Below are 16513 nucleotides of genomic sequence, written 5' to 3'. Positions count from 1 at the left end.
AGAGGGCGGCCGCCTCGCCGGCCTGTGCAAGCCGGGCTGCTGACGAGCGAGGACCCCCTGAGGGACGCTCCACCCTGAGGTTGCCCGCCGCGCCTCTGTCCCCCTGCCCCAAGCGCCCCGCTGCTCCCCGGGGCCCTGCGGACCCCTCACTCCCAGCGCGCTGGGGCCCTGGCGGAGGCCCCTGGCCCGGCGGGGGTGCGGGCGGAGGCGCGGGTCCCCCCGGGCCTGCGGCACGGCACCGCCGCGGGCGGGCAGGGTCGAGGCCGGGGGCGGGCAGGGCCGAGGCCGGGGGCGGGCCGGCGCCGGGAGGCGTGTCGCGGGCTGCGCATGCGCGGCACCGCCCCTGGGCGGGCGGGCAGCCGGGGGCACTAGGACCCGCCCTGCCCGCGCGCCGCCACGGGCGATAAAGGTCTGGCGGCGGAGCTCTGACGTCACGGCGAGTTAATTTTAAACCTGGACAAGATGGCGGAGAGGGACGCGGCGCGGCGCGCGGGGCCGGCCCGCCGGCGGCCTGACCCGGCAGGTAACGCGTCCCCCGGGGCTGGTGGCCGCGGGCCGGTGGCGGGACCGCCCGGCGGAGGCGCGCGGCCGGGCGGCGGGACCTGCCGGCAAGCGGTGCCGGGGGAGGCCCCGGTGTCTCCCCCCTCCTCAAAATGGCGGGGGCGGCCGGCAGCCCCGCCGCCTGCCCTCTCAGGGGCGATGCGGGGGGCAACCGGCGCGGCGGCCCCGTCGCTGGCTCCTCAGCGGGGTCATCCCGCTCGCTTCCCGCGGGGGCCGCGCGGGCGGCGGTCCGCGGGGGAGCGGGGGCGGCCGTGAGCGCGGCCCGGCGCCGGTGACCTTACCGGCCGCGGGCACGCCGCGGGGGACGCGGGCCGGAGCTCGGCGGCCCGGGGGCGCCGGCAGCCGCGGGGCCGCGTCCCGCCGCGGAGTGGGCCGCGCCGAGCAGCTCGGGGGAGGCGGTGGCCCGTCCCCCGCAGGGAGCCGGCGCGCTGCTGGCACCGCCGGTCTCGCTTGCAGCGTATTCCCCGGTGGCGACGGGACGCGCTTCTGACTCGGGGTTCGGCCTCGGGTGTGCTGGAGTCTGCGCAGTGTGTGGGGGTTTTAATACGGTTATTTCTCGGGAACAGCTTAAAACCCGGGAGCTCGTTAACCCGCTCCGTGCCGCGCCGGGGGCGGCCGGGCGCCCCGCCTGAGGCGCCGGTGCCGGAGCGCCCGAGCGGGGCTCGGGAGAGGGGTTCACTTGCAAGCCAGCTAGGGCTGGGGAACGTAACTGCGCGGTGAGCTGGCAGGAGCGGGGTGGCCGCTCTTCTCACCGCTTTTGAATGGGAGGAAAAGGCAGTATGAATGCTTCTGAGCCTGTGGCAGTGTGTGTGTGTCGCAGCATTGCGATTTTAATGACTTAAAATTGTCCAGAGATTGCAACTGAGGCTGTGGTACTACTTGAGTACTGTTTTCTCTCCCTGTTCTCCTGTCGTTGTCCCCCTCAAATTTTCTCTGATGTTTCTCTTATGATGTTAGGTTATTGCATAACTCTCTCAGGGTCGTAAAAGTGCCAGGACACCTGTAATAAATGGCTTTTAAGGTAGCTGTGTTATCATTATTGGTGGAAACATGCACACGTCACTGTTAAATTGCTACTTTAGGCATGACACAATGTAATTGATAGGCAGCCACACATGCAGACCCTGTGCCTGCTTGCAGAGGAGCTTTCTCTACGTTGAAATAAAGCAGTGTGGGGAATTGGAATAGTTAAAAGAAGAGAAATGTTATGGAAGAGTCCTAAAACTCCTCCTGTACTATTGCTGTGTTGCTTAACAGCTGTTAGGTTTGTGCTTACCCTAAAGTCACTAATGATGTTACAGTTCCTCCTGAAATAATAGCAGTAGCTCTGCAGTGTTTCAGCTAGAATGCTTTTGAAAGCAGGGAGTGGGGCTGAGGAAGGCTGTATTCTTTTTCCTTTCTATGTTCACCTGCCTGCAACTGCAAGATATTTCTGAAATCATTCTAGCACGGAACAGTTTTACTTGAACTATCGTAAAAGCATTCCTTTGAACACCACAGCCTGCCCTGGTTAAGGAAGCCAAGCAGCTCTTGTTTGTGTCAGATGGACAGCAAGCGCTTGAGCCAGGGCTTGCAGGAGCGCTGATACTTTCCAGGTACCTTCTGCTAACTGCAGTCCCTGTGTTTTGGTTATATATTGGTGATTATTGTTTGCTTACTGAATATACGAATAACATACCACTAACTGGAGCAAGATACTCTGATAGATGAGGGATTGTTTTTTCTTCTTGTCCTAATAAGAAGAGTAGGGGTGCTATCTCAAGCTGGCTAGGCTGGATAAGAGTGGGTCCATTGGAGGTATGGAGGGCTGGGGATTTTCCTCCAGCCTAATAAAGAGGGCTTATCTCTTGATGGCAGTAATGCATCCTCTCTGACTTTTGAGTTTTGCTCAACTGCAAAAACAGATGTAATAAGCAGACAGAAATGCAGGTAAATTAAATTCTGTGTTGTTTTTGTTTTCATAGTTAAGTGCGGTGTCTTTAGTCTCCAGTGCAAGCTGGATCACTTCAGCACTGTGATAAAACTAGTTTTAACTTGGTGCCTGTTGTTAGTAGACTGTTTTACGTCTTGCTACAGCCTGTAAAAGTTTCTAATTGTTCCAAGGACATTCATAAGGAAAACTTCAAAGTTTCATTTAAACTTTACCTTACATAGAAAAGTTGTTTTTGTCTTACCGCACTGCGGTCATGTGCAGGACCTGTCCTGGGGATGACTTTCAGTAGTCCCGGCGTGACTGTCTTTGAATGGGAAGTTTTAAATTTTAAAAATCAAACTGAATTGTTTCCTTGTTTTTACTGTTGCTGCACGCTGTGCCTGTGATGTCACCTGCAGGCTGTCAGTTTGAGTGCATTTTTCCAACTTTTTGCCAAGTCCTGCATTAACTTCTCAAACTTATTATACCAATCATTAGTGTTTTAAGGCTTTTGTCTTTCATCTCAACTGTTTATGGTGAACAAGGCATAAAGCTTCTGCATGGGCAGGCCTCTATTTGACACTTGGAAACAACTGGAATCTTTCAGAAGTACTTATGTACATTGGTTCTTAAGACTTTATGCTTACTGGAGAGTGACTGGGTGTCTTTCTCATAACGTTTTCAGCAAACTGAAAGCCTTCTTGAGATGTCCTGAAGGAAAGATGGACGTAGCTTTGTTTTTTGGAAGGTTGTTCTTGACTATTATTTCATCCTGTAGCTGATTTTGAGGTCATAGTGCTGTGTAGGGAGTTGATTTACACAAATACATTTGTGGGATTGGGGTTTGTGTCTAGAAACCAGAACAAACAGGTGAGCAAGTTTGAAATGTGTGTGAAAACATCGCTCAGATTGATGTGTCCTGTTTCAGCTAGCTGCCAGGAAATGACTGATATGAAGCGAGTGATGTCTATTAGGACAAGGATTATAATAAAATTGTTTCTAGCAGCAAATTAATACACAATAGGGACTAGTGTTCTGAGAGCATTGGTAGCTAACTTGTCTGACCTTTAACTTCTGTTTATTTTTGAAATAAATTAATATATTGTGTAGTATTAATTTCCAGGAAAGTAAGGTTTTATGTGTTTGCTAAGCATGCTTTTCGAAACACATTCGATGTAAAAGTTGGAGGAACTCAGAAGGCATTTAAATTTGGAAGTTGATCTGCCCGCTTATGAAACCTGGAGTGAGATCTGAGGAACTTGAAGATCTGTCTTTCTTCCTGCACTGTTAGTTCTTATTTGACTGAATGTATTTCTTAAGACTTGAAGGTAACACCCATTGTATTTCTGTAGCTGTACAAATGAGTTACTGGGAGAGGATCTAGGATATTAATTACATGATAGGCAAGTAACTACCTGTTGGTGTCTAACTGGAGTTCTCACTCTGCAGCAAAGCAAGGAGCTTACTCTTCCCCCTCTGCGTTTGGGAGGGAGTGTACATACTCCATTACAGTGCCATAGCTGGTAAATTCGCTTAATGAATTACCTCCGTAGCAGGTTGTTCATGCAGTTACATATCCTACAGCTATCTAGTTAGTTTGCCTGGAGTGTGTCACTGAGAATTCTAGCTGCTCCATGGAGACATTACTCCTTGAAGAACAAGACTAGTTTGTATCTCATTCGAGCGTGAGAATAGTAGATGTTTGTGCTCAGTATTTGTGAAGCTAAGTAAGTCTTTTCTCCCTTTCCTGTTAACCAAATTAAATAAATAGTTATGCTAATTTTATAATGGTTAGTAGCTGGCTCCTCTTTAAGGCTGGAAAAACTTGGATGTTTGACAGCAAAGATGGCTTTACTGAGCTATATAGCATCCAAGGCAGTCTGGCAGAAGTTACCCGAGTGAATGCAGGTAAGCTGGATGTTGATATTCCTGGTTGGTGCCAGCTTGACAAACTCATGAGTAGGGCTAATAGACTTCTCCTTGACATTATATTTGATTTCCTATTTGGGCCGCTGCAGAAATGGTTTATGAAAGACCAACTTACTTTAAAAGAATCACCCCACTCTTCTGTATTCTGGAGGAATAGATAAGAAAACTGTCAAAGCTGGAAGACTGCACAAAGTGGCTTTTGGGAAAGAACTTGGCTTACAGCTCAGTTAGTAGGCCTCTATCTATGACTTGTGTATGGTATGAGGGATATTCTGATAGATATGCTTTTGCTAGCAGGGGGGATGTCTCATCTAATATTTTTTTTCTTGTTCTAGATGTATTTCCAGACTTATTTTCAGTGCAGACAATGAGCAAATGACTGGTTGCGTTTTCAGCCCTACATACCAGTGATTTCTGCATGGCAAGGTGGGGTTTGTGTGCTACTGCAAGTCTTGGCAGGTTTCTCTTAAAAGACTGGAATAGAAGCCAAAACCTGGAAGGCAGTGGAGTTTAAGACTTGAACTAATAAAATGTTGTACAGATGAATTGTACGGTGTTGAATGTAATTTCCAGTAAATTGGTATGTGAGAGTAGAACTTTAATTTCTTGTGGAGTTGTTCTTTGGGTGAGATCAGAATCAGGTTCCAGTCTGTAGTTAATGTAAAATCTTAATACTTTTTTTCTTCTTTTTTTGGTTTTTTTTTTTCCTTCCACCATCACCTTAGTCATGTTGAATTTACAAGTTCTGGTTTGTCTCAATAACATTGCTTAAAAGACACTTCAAATATGTGTGGTATAACGATTCCAGGACAGCAAGGCTTTTTTTTTTTTTTTTTTTTAACTTGGATTGAAAATTATAGAAATCTGTTGGAGAACTTGTCAACTGCTTGTACTGACGTGTTAGGACTACTACTTATACATTGTATGCACTTGGAAAAGTTGTTCATGCCTCTTATCTTCTCAAACAGGATGGTACTGCTGAGTGGAAGAACAAGTGTAGTTATTTTAACTGTCTCTGTAAACCCAGTCCTGTGATACTACTGCCTTGCATGTTACGTCTTTATCCTGCCTCTCACTCAACCCCGTCTGCATTTTCAGCTCCTCAGGTACATGTCATAAAGGATCTTCTGGCTTTTACTTGGAGGCTGTTCATTTATCTTGGTCTGTGTGACCTGCTCGGGGAACCATAAACAATTGGGAAATGAAAGGTACCATCTGTCAATCCTCTGCCTGATACGGAAATCATCACAGTACTGATTTCAGGGGAGAAACAGCAACTTGAAGTACATGAACTGCTAGACATGGAGGCAGAAGCTTGGCTTGCTTTAATGTAGTGCTTAGACATAGAATAGTAGCAAAAATGACTGTAGAAAATTAGGTTAAGGTTCTTGATATAACCAAGTCACTTCCTTAAAACAAGAAGTCATCTTGCTTTTAATAGAAATAATTTCTTAAATACTTTGTAATTCTGAAGTAATACTGCTGTCATTAACAATTCCTTAGTGTGATTCTAAACATGGCGTTAACGCCGCCCTCAAGGCAGTTATCTTCCAAGCAACAGTCTTGAGCTTGTCATGGGGATAAGGGAGGGAATGCAGTACAAAATACTTAAAAGGAAATCTTTCTAAATGCTAGCGTGCCAGACTTCTTGGTACAGAAATTGTTTGGAAAAGTGCAGTAAGTAATGCTTTTGGAGGGTGGGGCACAGAACTGGGGTATTTTCTAGAGCTAATAGTACTGTAGAAATAAGTACCTACTAAAAACTTGCCACATACTGTACTCTGAGATTTAAAAGACAAAAATATTTCAAAATAAAATAGTGGTGGTAGGAACATAAGGAAATGCAACTTTTGCTTTTAAGCTTAATTTTTTCAATGTAGAAACGAACATGCTAATCTACTCTGAACATCTAAATAGTGTATGTGATTAAATATTTGCAGAACCTTCAGATGCTACTAGGAATCCTGCTTGCTTGAGAAGATCCTTAAAATGCACACTGGTGCTTTTAAAGAGGTTGGAAGTTGGCTCATGATAGACTGAATGTTATTCTTAGAGTCTTGGTCTAAGTACTTTGAGTTACAGGCATATCACTGTTTCGTTAATCAAATAACAAACCGAGCTGTTCTGTGCTCTGTGTTGTTGACTTATTTCTGTAGTGCATTAGAACTGACTAGGTTAAGCTTTTTGTGAGCTTTTAACGAGCAGCATGTTGCTATCTCTCTCTGTTTGGGTTAGTCTTCTAAACCTAGACTTCTCTCCACAGTGTTTGTCCTCTGTATGCTGGAAGGAAAGATTTCATGGATCCACAGAAGGAGGATAATAAATATGACCTACAAAGACTAAGCTAACAGTTGGTAGGGTGTCTTAAACTGTCCAAAGACTGCAAGATGGATACTAAACCATTTGTAGTCCCAATATACGATACGGTGTGCTGTCCTGTAGGAAAGCAGTTAAGATTGGCTAGATGTATTCAGACTAGTCTGAGAACTTGACGTGAAGAGCAGTAATAATTAGCTCTCCTGTGTGTCTTCCTTTCAGGAGGATGATGTGGCTTGCCTTACCTATGGGGTTACTTTCTTCTTTTTCCCCTCCATGCTATATACTCTCCACTAGGCTTGACTGGCCAGCAGCTGTAAGTGTACATATAACAACAACACTTTCTGTCTCGGGGCAAAATTCTGTTTAAGAAACCAAAAATGCTTCTATTGTTAAGACTTATTTTGCTAGCAGTGGCTGAGGTTTCTGTGGTAACAAGTGTCATAAATGATGTCGAGGAAGTTTAGGTAAGTCTTGAGCCCTTTGAACTGGTACAAAGATGCTTGTTGTGTGGAGCTGAGCTGCTAAAGTCTAAGTGTTTTACAGCGTCCTTGTGGCAAGGGAATGCTCCTGTAGTGCAGGAAGGACTATGCTAGGCTCAAGGTCTTCCCACCAGTTACATGTTCTGGCCTGTGTTACTGGAAAAACCGAAACTGGTGTTAACCTCCATTTGCAAAGGAAGGAAACTGTTGTTAAGTGAAGGGTAACAAATGTGTTGGCTAGCCTAGCCTAAATCTGAACTGTTTCAGATCTAGACAAATCCTTGGCAACACTTAATCTGATCCAGTTACAGCCCAGTTGTCTACCCATCTTTGCAGTGTTATCGCATATCACTAAGTCAGTCTCCACATGAACGTGCTTAACTGTACTTGTGAGTTCTGAGAGTCTGGAGAAGTTTTCCAGTCTAACTAGGTTGTAGTCACAAAGCTAAACTTTTCTTTTGGCACCAGTGACTAGTCAAGCAGCTTGCGCCTTCCCCTCAATTGTGCTGTTTCAGCTGTTTTAGAGGCTGTGGAGTGCACAGCACATCACCCTGTGTTTGTTCAAGATAAGTTGTCAGGACCTAGGGTGGTGGTGCCAACACAGAGGGCAGCAATCCTGTACTGTTCAATGGTACAGCTGAACCGACCTTGTGCCCTGCAGATGAAGCTGTGTAGCTCTGCTCTTTGTTTGCCTTCAGTTCTAGTGCTCATTAGGATAGAGTTTGTAGAAAACTTCATATTGGATTGCTTTTTCTGCTGGCTGGGTTTGTTTAGCCGATTTGACTCTCGGCAGCATTGGATGTGTGGCAAAATTAGCAGGAAAGGCAGTGTAGGACTGCGTGGTGCTGGAAATAGGAAGGAGTGGGAGAGCCCTTCTATGAGTGGGCGGTTAAGACTCAGCTGTGCTACTCAAGAAGGCCTGAAGAAGCAACAGGGGAGAGAGGAGGTGGCAGTTACTGGTGCTGTCCTGTTGGCAGAATAAGTATACTTTGAGTTGCCTTAAAAAGGGACTTCTGTGCAGCAGCAACAGTGATGTCTGGCCGGAGACTTGGGAGTTGTGGAGAGTAGGCATGGGGCTCTGAAGTGTATGGGCATGGTTAGGTGCTGTATCAATTGTTAGGAATTAATTGCAGGAAAAAGTGATACGGCAGCCGGGGCCTCTTTCTCTCTGTGCTTGGCAGCTGGGACTGAGAACTGCTTTTGTCATGGCTCTGTGCAAGAAGTCTCTTCCTCCAGTGGAGATGAAGTGAACACACACATAATGTGACTTGTGGTTTCAGTTCTCCCTAAATTGACTTGTGTGGGGCTTTTTTTCTGTTTCAGTTCAAGTTGTTGACCTGGGCATTGTGTTTTCACCTGCTCACACTTCCCTTTCATCTGGTGGGTGTGTTAGTGATGCTATCAGGTTAAGAAAGGTTGAGAAGTGAGAGGAAGGAGGAAATGAAATACTACATGAAGGTTTCTGGAGGTAGTTACTCTATCAGTTTTGCTAGCTACATAATCTAGAGAAGACAGTTTCTTAAAGTAAAACCAGTCTCTTCCTGTACTGCTCTTTATTCTTTGAAATGAAATATAGAACTTCTTACTAAAACAGAATTACGGAGTTCAGTGCTGGAAAAGCTGGATGGGAGGCTCTTAGCTGCAGGAACTTAAATGGAGATGGGAAGCTAAGTGTAAACTGGAGGTTGGGCTAAGATCACTTTTGCTTAGAAGCTTGAAGTTGTTAGAAGCATGGTTTGATCAAAAAGCAAAAATTGAAGCCTTCTCAGCTTGCTCTGCTTCCGTAAACCTGTTGGTGTTCTGACTGACAGCTTGTTTATCCTGGAAATGAGTCTGAAAACCAGTGCTTTGTGCCTCCCTGCACAGCAAAAGTGAGCACTTTGCTTGCTGCTGCGCTCCTCTGTGGCTGTGGTAACAGATGCAGCTGGGTGACTAAACCTACTCTGGCTGGTAATCTAAAGATCAAACATGGGGTAATTGGAGTTGGCATCTCTTGCCTTATTATTTTCTCCCTTTCCTTCTCATTCAAAATCTTGGTTTAAGTTAGGTGATAGGTGTTTAAATTATCAGCTGCTGATGTGAGGAATACATATAAGGTATGTAAAATGTAGTTATGGCTGAAACCAATGAGAAAATACTGACTGAATCTTCTTGGGTGAGCAACAACCTTAAACAAAATCACTCTGAAGTACAAGCAGAAGTCTGCATAGTTTAAATCTGTGTGGCATGCAAGGATGCAGATAGCCTGCAGTGTTCACAAGGAGCTTTCACTTGCCGTTTCCAGAGTCCGTGGTGAACTAGGGCATTGTCAGATCCAGTGTTCTCATTTCCATCCTCAAGAACCTGAGGGATGGGTAAGAAAGGGGAGAGAAGGCAAGGAAGAGGCCTTTCAGTGCTTTCATCTGTCTTACTCTTGGTATTCCTAAAGCAGTGTTTTCTGAGGGGGCTGGAAAGTACTGGTAAACCATGCTGTGGGTAGGGATCCTGTTGGGTCCTTCAGTGAGTGTGCTAATAATAGCTGTGGTTTTTAGGCAGAGTGGAAGAAGGGTGAGAAGCATGCTTTGTCACTATCCCTACCCTTCAAGTTTTTCCTTGTAGCTATGGAGAAACATCTTTCTTAGTAAGTTCACGATGTGCTTTCAGAAAGACATTCCTTTTATATACATAAATAACTATTTTTTGGGGGTTACTTACTAGGTTGTGTCAGGGTTCTGTTTCTGCCTTAGTCTCTGCTTGTTGGTATTCTCTTGCTTGTATGCATTTGCTGAAAATAGCTGAATTTAAGGGTTAACTTTTTTGCTGCACATCTTCATTATAATGAAGTCTCCCTCTTATCTTTTCTGTCCCTTTAAATGGAGAATGCAAAATGCCAGCTTATCAGTATTTGGCACAGGGGAGAGCTGTCTGCTCCTGCATGCATGTGGACCATTCAACAGAGAAGCAATTTAAAGCACTTAAGAGTAGACAGGTCTATGTTTGATTAGTTATGACACTTCATAGGTATCTAGGTCATCAGAATATCTTCTTTCTTCCCTTCCCTAGCAGAATTTTAGCTTCAGGTACTTCTTGATTCTGCTCACGGTTTACGTAACAGTTCCAGATCTGTCCCTTAACATCCCATTGCCCTGAAGGAACAGAGAGAGTTAAATGAAATGCGCCTTCCCCCCTCCCCTACTCCTCTGTCAGTCTTACTGGATATCCAAACAAGTCTTTGGAACTTAGCTCATCAGTCTTATTTATAGCTGAAATATTCAAAACATTTAATTATTTCTGGCCTTAAAATGAGCTACTTGGCAGTATTTACTACTCAGCAATAGGAAAGCAGTGATGCGTTAAGGTCTGTGGCAGCTCTGTAGCTTTCATGTGGATCTTGCCTTGAGTTTATTGCATGGAGTAGGACTGCCAGAGAAAAAAGGGGAGGTTAATTTTGTGATTTAAATCTAGTGATGATTTTTCCCCCCTCCCAGTAGATGTGCCAGATTTTTTTTACCTTGTCGAAATAAGATTTGAAGGTTAACCTTTTTTTTTTTTTTTTCCTTCTGTGCTCTGGAACTCAGTTCACACATGCCTACACTTTCCTCAGATCTCTACACCAAAACAAGAAACATTTAAACAGTTTGTCTCCTTTCTGTCTTAAGGAAAACTTCCTAGGTGAAGCTCGGAGAGAATGTATTACATTTAAATGTGGTGCAGCAGTTCTGTCATGATAACTTATTTTAAGCTTTTGGTTCAAGCTGTGAACTCTTTCAGGCCGTGGAGGTAGAACAAGATTTCAAGCTAGATGGTGTGAGCTTCGTGCAGCCCACTTCAACTTGCTTTACCGCTCAGGTGTGTGTGTGTGTGAATCTATTATGCACCTGTATTGAACTGTGAGTGGGACACTTCAGTTGATTTTGTGTGGACACAAATGTGTGGTGTCTGTAGGGCACAGGGAATAAGAGTTCAGGGATGTTGAGAGCTGCATTATCTAGGGGCACCAAAAGTTTTGATTTGAAGTTGGACTTGTAGCAAAGTGCAGGTTTCTATGCAAACAAGGCATTAAGACTACCAGCTTGAAGACGTACAGTGACTCCATGTGATAGAGCAAATGGAAGGAGTAATGATGAGAGCCATCTACGCTAATGAAAGTGAATTCTTTAGACTGATCATAATCCAAGCCTTAAGCCACTAAAAAGCAAATGGGATTTAAATTTACTTTAATGTCATGCTGCATCTGTGTGCAGTTGTCTGTGTTCAACCCACTGTCCAGAGAAGCAATAACTAGTTATTGATGAAAAACCTATACTGTATCTAAACCAGAGTTTAGGAATTGGTGTGTGCTTTTTTTTTTTGTTATAAAAGAATGTGAATGATGTGTTTTAACAAGCTCAAGCCATGTTTGGGTTGAAACGTAAGTGTGACTATATTGGTTCTTCATTTCAATTAATGTACTTAAAAGGAGGAACTTGCAGTTAAAGCAGGCTGGCTCTTTTCACAGCGCACGGGTAGCTGGCGGTTCTCACTCCTGTGTCCTTACCCTGCAGGACATATAGGTCATCAGATGCTAGCTGTGTACATGGGGAAGCAGGAATTGGCTTTTCGTTTCACCTCATACTTTAAGAAACAAGTTATTTAGTTGAGTTAATTTGAAATAGTGACTGTACACACACAAGAAGCTACTGTTCTCAAAATCTGGCTTAGCGTTTCAACAAATGGTGCTTGTTCTGGATACTTAGCTGATGAGCGTCAATAGTAGTCCTGTAGTTCTTGCTGAGTGAAGAGCTGCTACGGAACTGGGTAGTGCTATCTTCTTTTGGCTATATTTGCTTCCATTCAAGCCTCTGTGCTTCTGTGTCTTGCTGCACAGTATTGCTTCTCTTCTATCTCCTGGCTGTTTGACCTGGGTTAGGAAGTGATTATGTGGAGTCAGAACTGTGCATTAGCTCACATGCTCTAATTGAATGATTCAGGTTGGAAGAAGCCAGAACAGGGTAGGGAATGATTTGCAAACAGCCATAGTAATAGGCCTGAACGAATGGCAGACTTCAGGAGCAAGTCCAGTCAGTGATCTTTTTGCATCAGCTCCAGCCAGAGTGGTAGATATGACTGTAGTCTGGAGTATGTTAGTTCAGTAGTATGGAAGCTTCAAAGGTCAGATGAAGTGGGGTGTGTGAGAAATGTAGCCGTGGCTTTCTGGGCCCACAACACTGCGCTACAAGCTCTAGTCCTTATACTTTGACAGATGAGAGCTTTTCTGTATGTACTCAAAGCCTGAAGTCTAGTCTCGTGCACATGGGGATTTCCAACAGCACTGAGACCTGCCCTCTGAGTTGGATGAACCTACCAGCCTGTGTTTAGTAGTCTGGCAGGAAGCAGTGTTGCCTGGCTGTTCTGCATGCAGTGCAAGGAGCCATCAGCCATGCCTCAGAAACATCCAGTCTCAGAGTGTGGATGTATGGGGTAGATGTGCTGGGTCCATAACCCCATTACTGGGATGGAACTGGACTTCTCAAAGTGTAAGAGGCACTATTAAAAGATAAAAAAAGACAACCCCCCCCAACAAACAAACAAAAAAACCCACAACAAAAAAGCCCCCAAAATAACAAAAGTCTGTTGATTTGGTTGTCTCTGTAGCAACACTGAATGTGTTGTCATGGAGACTCATACAGGTAGGCTGCCATGGGTTTTGCAAGTCCAAACTACTGTCCAGTTGGCTAGAAACACTTCGGTGTAGGGATGGTCATTCTGTGAACACCACCTCTTCTGAAGTTAATCCTCATCCATTCCTATACGTGGGCTGCTGGGACACGACTGGATTGTTGCAAGAACCTGGAGCACTTTGTGGCCCTTAGACTGGGCTTTAGGACAAATACACTTGAATTCTGAGTGTCAGGTAGTACACTATGACCGTGCTGGGGCAGGTGAGGAAGGGGGTGTGGGGGGGCAAGTAAGGAGTAGGGCTTCACGTTCTGAATTTCATTAACTCCTGGCCTGACTTAACGTTGCTATCAGTATGCTTATTTTATGAACTACTTACTATGATGCTTCTGCAGCTTTTGCAGTAAACTGGACTGTGAAGTGGAAGTTCTTGTCCTGACCATTGTTTTGAGAGACTACTCTGGAAGTAGTTCTTGGAAGTGGGATGTGATCCTTCTGCCTAGGATGCTGAAGCCTTCTAGAAATGCATCCAAAGTACTCTAGTGCTGCCTGAGATGGTGACTAGCCAGAGTAACAGGGTAAGCAGCCAGAAGGTCATATTAAAGACCAAAAAGGTTGTGGCATCTTACCTAGGAGGGTGTGATAGGTTAACAAATGCTGATTATGCTGCTGGGACAAGCAGTAGCACTTGTTCTACAGTTAACGTGCTCAACTTGTGCAATGTCCATCCTGGTAATTGCTAACTAGTTCAAAATCTCTTGAAGGGAAGGGTGTTCTCTGTAATTTGAGCATGAAGTTGTCAAACCAGCTCTTCTGGATGAATCAAGTTTCCTTCACAGCTGTCAACACTGTAGTTCTCTATGGTATAAAGTGCTTGATTCATGGCAATGATGGCCTTTTCTGTAGGTAGTTTGAGAGCTTTCAGATACATGAGGCTGGCTAGTTTAAAAAAAAAACCACAACCAAAACCTAACAAACCAACCTGACCCAAAATAAAATAAAAAAAACCCCAACACTCAACTTGATGCTCTGGACTTGACCTTCCAATTTCTGCTGGTAGGTGAAATCTGACAGGGATTGAATAGGGTCTGAGATGAATCTTCTCGTGTCCCATCTGAGCTAAGTGAGCTCCCAGGGTTCAGAACACTGTTAAGACGTTGTGAGCTTTTAATGGACATACTGTGTGTAAGCTCTTGATAGTACTATCTCCTTATGATATGAAGAATCTGCTTGTTTAGAAATAACTAATGATAAAATACCACTGTACTTGTTTGTTTGGAAAACTTCTTGGCTTGAATAGGCTTTGGGTGGCTATGCTCTGCGCTGGCAGAAGGATGTTGCTACAGCTGGTGCTTTGAGGTCTGCTAAGGTTCTAATGACTTCCAGGTAGGAAAGGATGGTTAATGTCAGGCTCAAAGTGAATGAAGAGAAGTTGCAGACGTTGCTTCAGACTATTTTACATTCTACCTTAGTTTACAAAACTTGCACCTTACTGCAGCTGAAGTATGCAATTAAATAAAAGAATATAAGGCTGTTTTAAGTAATCAAGTTAAATTTGTTGCCTGGAGAATATGTAGAAGCAGGCTGATACATTATGTGAATATCTGTTTGCTAAAACACAGGTGTCTCTTCTTGGAGCTATCTAATCTTAATGCTTTTATCAATAGAATTATTCCCTTTATGTTTCTAGGATATGAAGCTGAAGGCTTTCTTTCTGACTGTCAAAATCTTCATACGTCACCATGGCTATCCTCCCAAGTTCTCTGCCTTACAAAGGATGCTACTGATACGGGGCAAAACCTGTTTTGTAAACCCTTTCAAAAAAGGGAGCTTGTTTAATTTCTGGGATTACAAAAGCTTTAGGCTAAAGGTGAGAGTTTTTTTTCTGAAGTGGTGACCAATATTGTGTCAATGTAGTTTTTACAGTTTGGTGTCCTGTTGACAGTATTTTCTTTCTAAAGTTATTCCTTCCAGTTGTCAGGCCTGGTGGTGCAATTGAATTTTTTGGCCTGCTTGCTCAACCAGTTTGAGTTAGGGCAGGGGTCCTCAAACTTTTTAACCAGGGGCCGGCATGTGGATGAAGTGGCAGGGAGTCATCTGTGGCTGCTTGGTTCCCGCCCCCCCAACCCCGGGCGGGGGGGTGTCTGTAAATACCAGGGTCCGGATTGAGGACCCTGGGGGCTGTATCTGGCCCGCGGGCTGTAGTTTGAGGACCCCTGAGTTAGGGTGATGGTAGAGGCTGTCTTGCACACCCCCTTGGATAACATTGGGGTTTGTTCTCGATGCTTAGGATTTAAGCATTCAAGATTACTTCCCATTCAAACTAAGTACTACACTAGCTTAATATATTCAAACGAATTTTTTTAAGATTTAGTGCCACTGGTCTTTGAGGAAGCACAGGTTTGATGTTTGGAAATGGAAACATCCTCTCTGATTTGCAATGAAGTGAAATGGTGTCAGAAACAGCTGAAGAGATAGCTGCTGGAAAAACTCCAGGGTCACCACGTTACCGATTTTTTTTTTTTTTTTTTTTTTTCAAGTTCACAGTAATAACTCAAATGTCTCATTACATCCACAAAACAGCACATTGGAGTACTGTTCGTAAGTCTTTTGCTGAGGATGGTATCTAGGATGCAAAGTCTGGCAGGAATGACTTGGCAGATCCTGTGGGTATTGGCAGGGTCTCTGCCATGAATGAATTAAACAGTGTTGTGTTCCATGGTGCCCCATGACACATCCTGCAAGAGAACCTGCTTCCCCAGGAAGCATGGGGGCCACGTAACATGCCTGCATCCAGTGCATCAAGTAACTGGAGACTTTGTTAAAGCAAAGCTTGGAAATGCAAGCATGACTAGCGATTCAATGTACTTGAAATCTTACGGTGATGTTCCTAGATACGTAACGGCTAGGCAGGTACCTCAGTCGGGTTTGTGCACGTGGGGTTCTGATAAAATATGGCAAAATGTAAATCCGGAGTTGGAGGCAGTTCTGTAAGCACAAAAGCACTTCCAGGTGCTTCATGGGAGTAGTTGGATCAGGCCAGTGGTAGAGTTCGTTTCTGCTGTGTGACCTCAGTGTTGTGTTACTTGAACAACAGAGGGCTTAAACTGTATGGGTTGGTTTGTTTGGTTTTCTTTTAGGCCTCTAACCCAGTAACTCCTGAGTTCTGGAATTTGGAAAAATACCGTATTGGTACTATTGTGCTGTATGTCTGAAGGGCTGTGTTACCTTAATTTATTATTCATTAGTAGCTTAAATCTCATCTGAGTTATAGTTCTTTCAGCTACTGGTTGAACCTGAAAAGGTATTGATTCTTAAATAGTTTCTAAAATACTCTCTTAACTCTTTCAAAAAGAGTCAGTACTTACTGTTGTTAAATTTTCCTTAATAATGTGTCATAGGAAAAGCATGAAGCCAGAAACTACTTCAATGTTTTTTTTTTCTTATCCCAGAAGTGTTAGGCCTTGCCCATGCTCAGGAGCTTATCATCTTGCAAGCAGTGTATAGGCACTCTGAAGTCTGTGCTGTATTGAAAAAGAGAACAGGTGTAACATGTTGGAATTAAAAAGAAATTTAGTTATCTGCTGATGCATGTAATCTTGGGGTTGCATACTAGATCGGTGATCTTGCTTGTATGTGTTGACAAGCAAAACTGACAGAGAACATTGGGGGGTTT

At 44.5% G+C, this 16513-nt stretch overlaps 1 protein-coding gene across 4 annotated transcripts in view; it reads left to right on the top strand.

Annotated features, from left to right (window-relative positions):
* Positions 1–366: 366 nt before the first annotated feature.
* Positions 367–16513, top strand: part of ATL2 (atlastin GTPase 2) — a 38441-nt gene continuing 22294 nt past the window's right edge. For 3 of the 4 annotated variants that reach the window (XM_080388490.1, XM_080388491.1, XM_080388489.1), the window contains exon 1: positions 367–523. In XM_080388490.1, the coding sequence (XP_080244616.1) occupies positions 463–523 (61 nt within the window). In that variant the 5' untranslated portion in view covers positions 367–462. Of the gene's footprint in view, positions 524–5332; positions 5509–16513 lie in introns of those variants that run through there. The other variant, XM_080388492.1, reaches the window with a different exon arrangement.

This window comes from Falco punctatus, assembly GCF_963210335.1.
Source record: "Falco punctatus genome assembly, chromosome: 5".
In the NCBI taxonomy this organism is placed as follows: domain Eukaryota; kingdom Metazoa; phylum Chordata; class Aves; order Falconiformes; family Falconidae; genus Falco; species Falco punctatus.
This window is presented reverse-complemented; position numbering and strand designations above follow the sequence as displayed.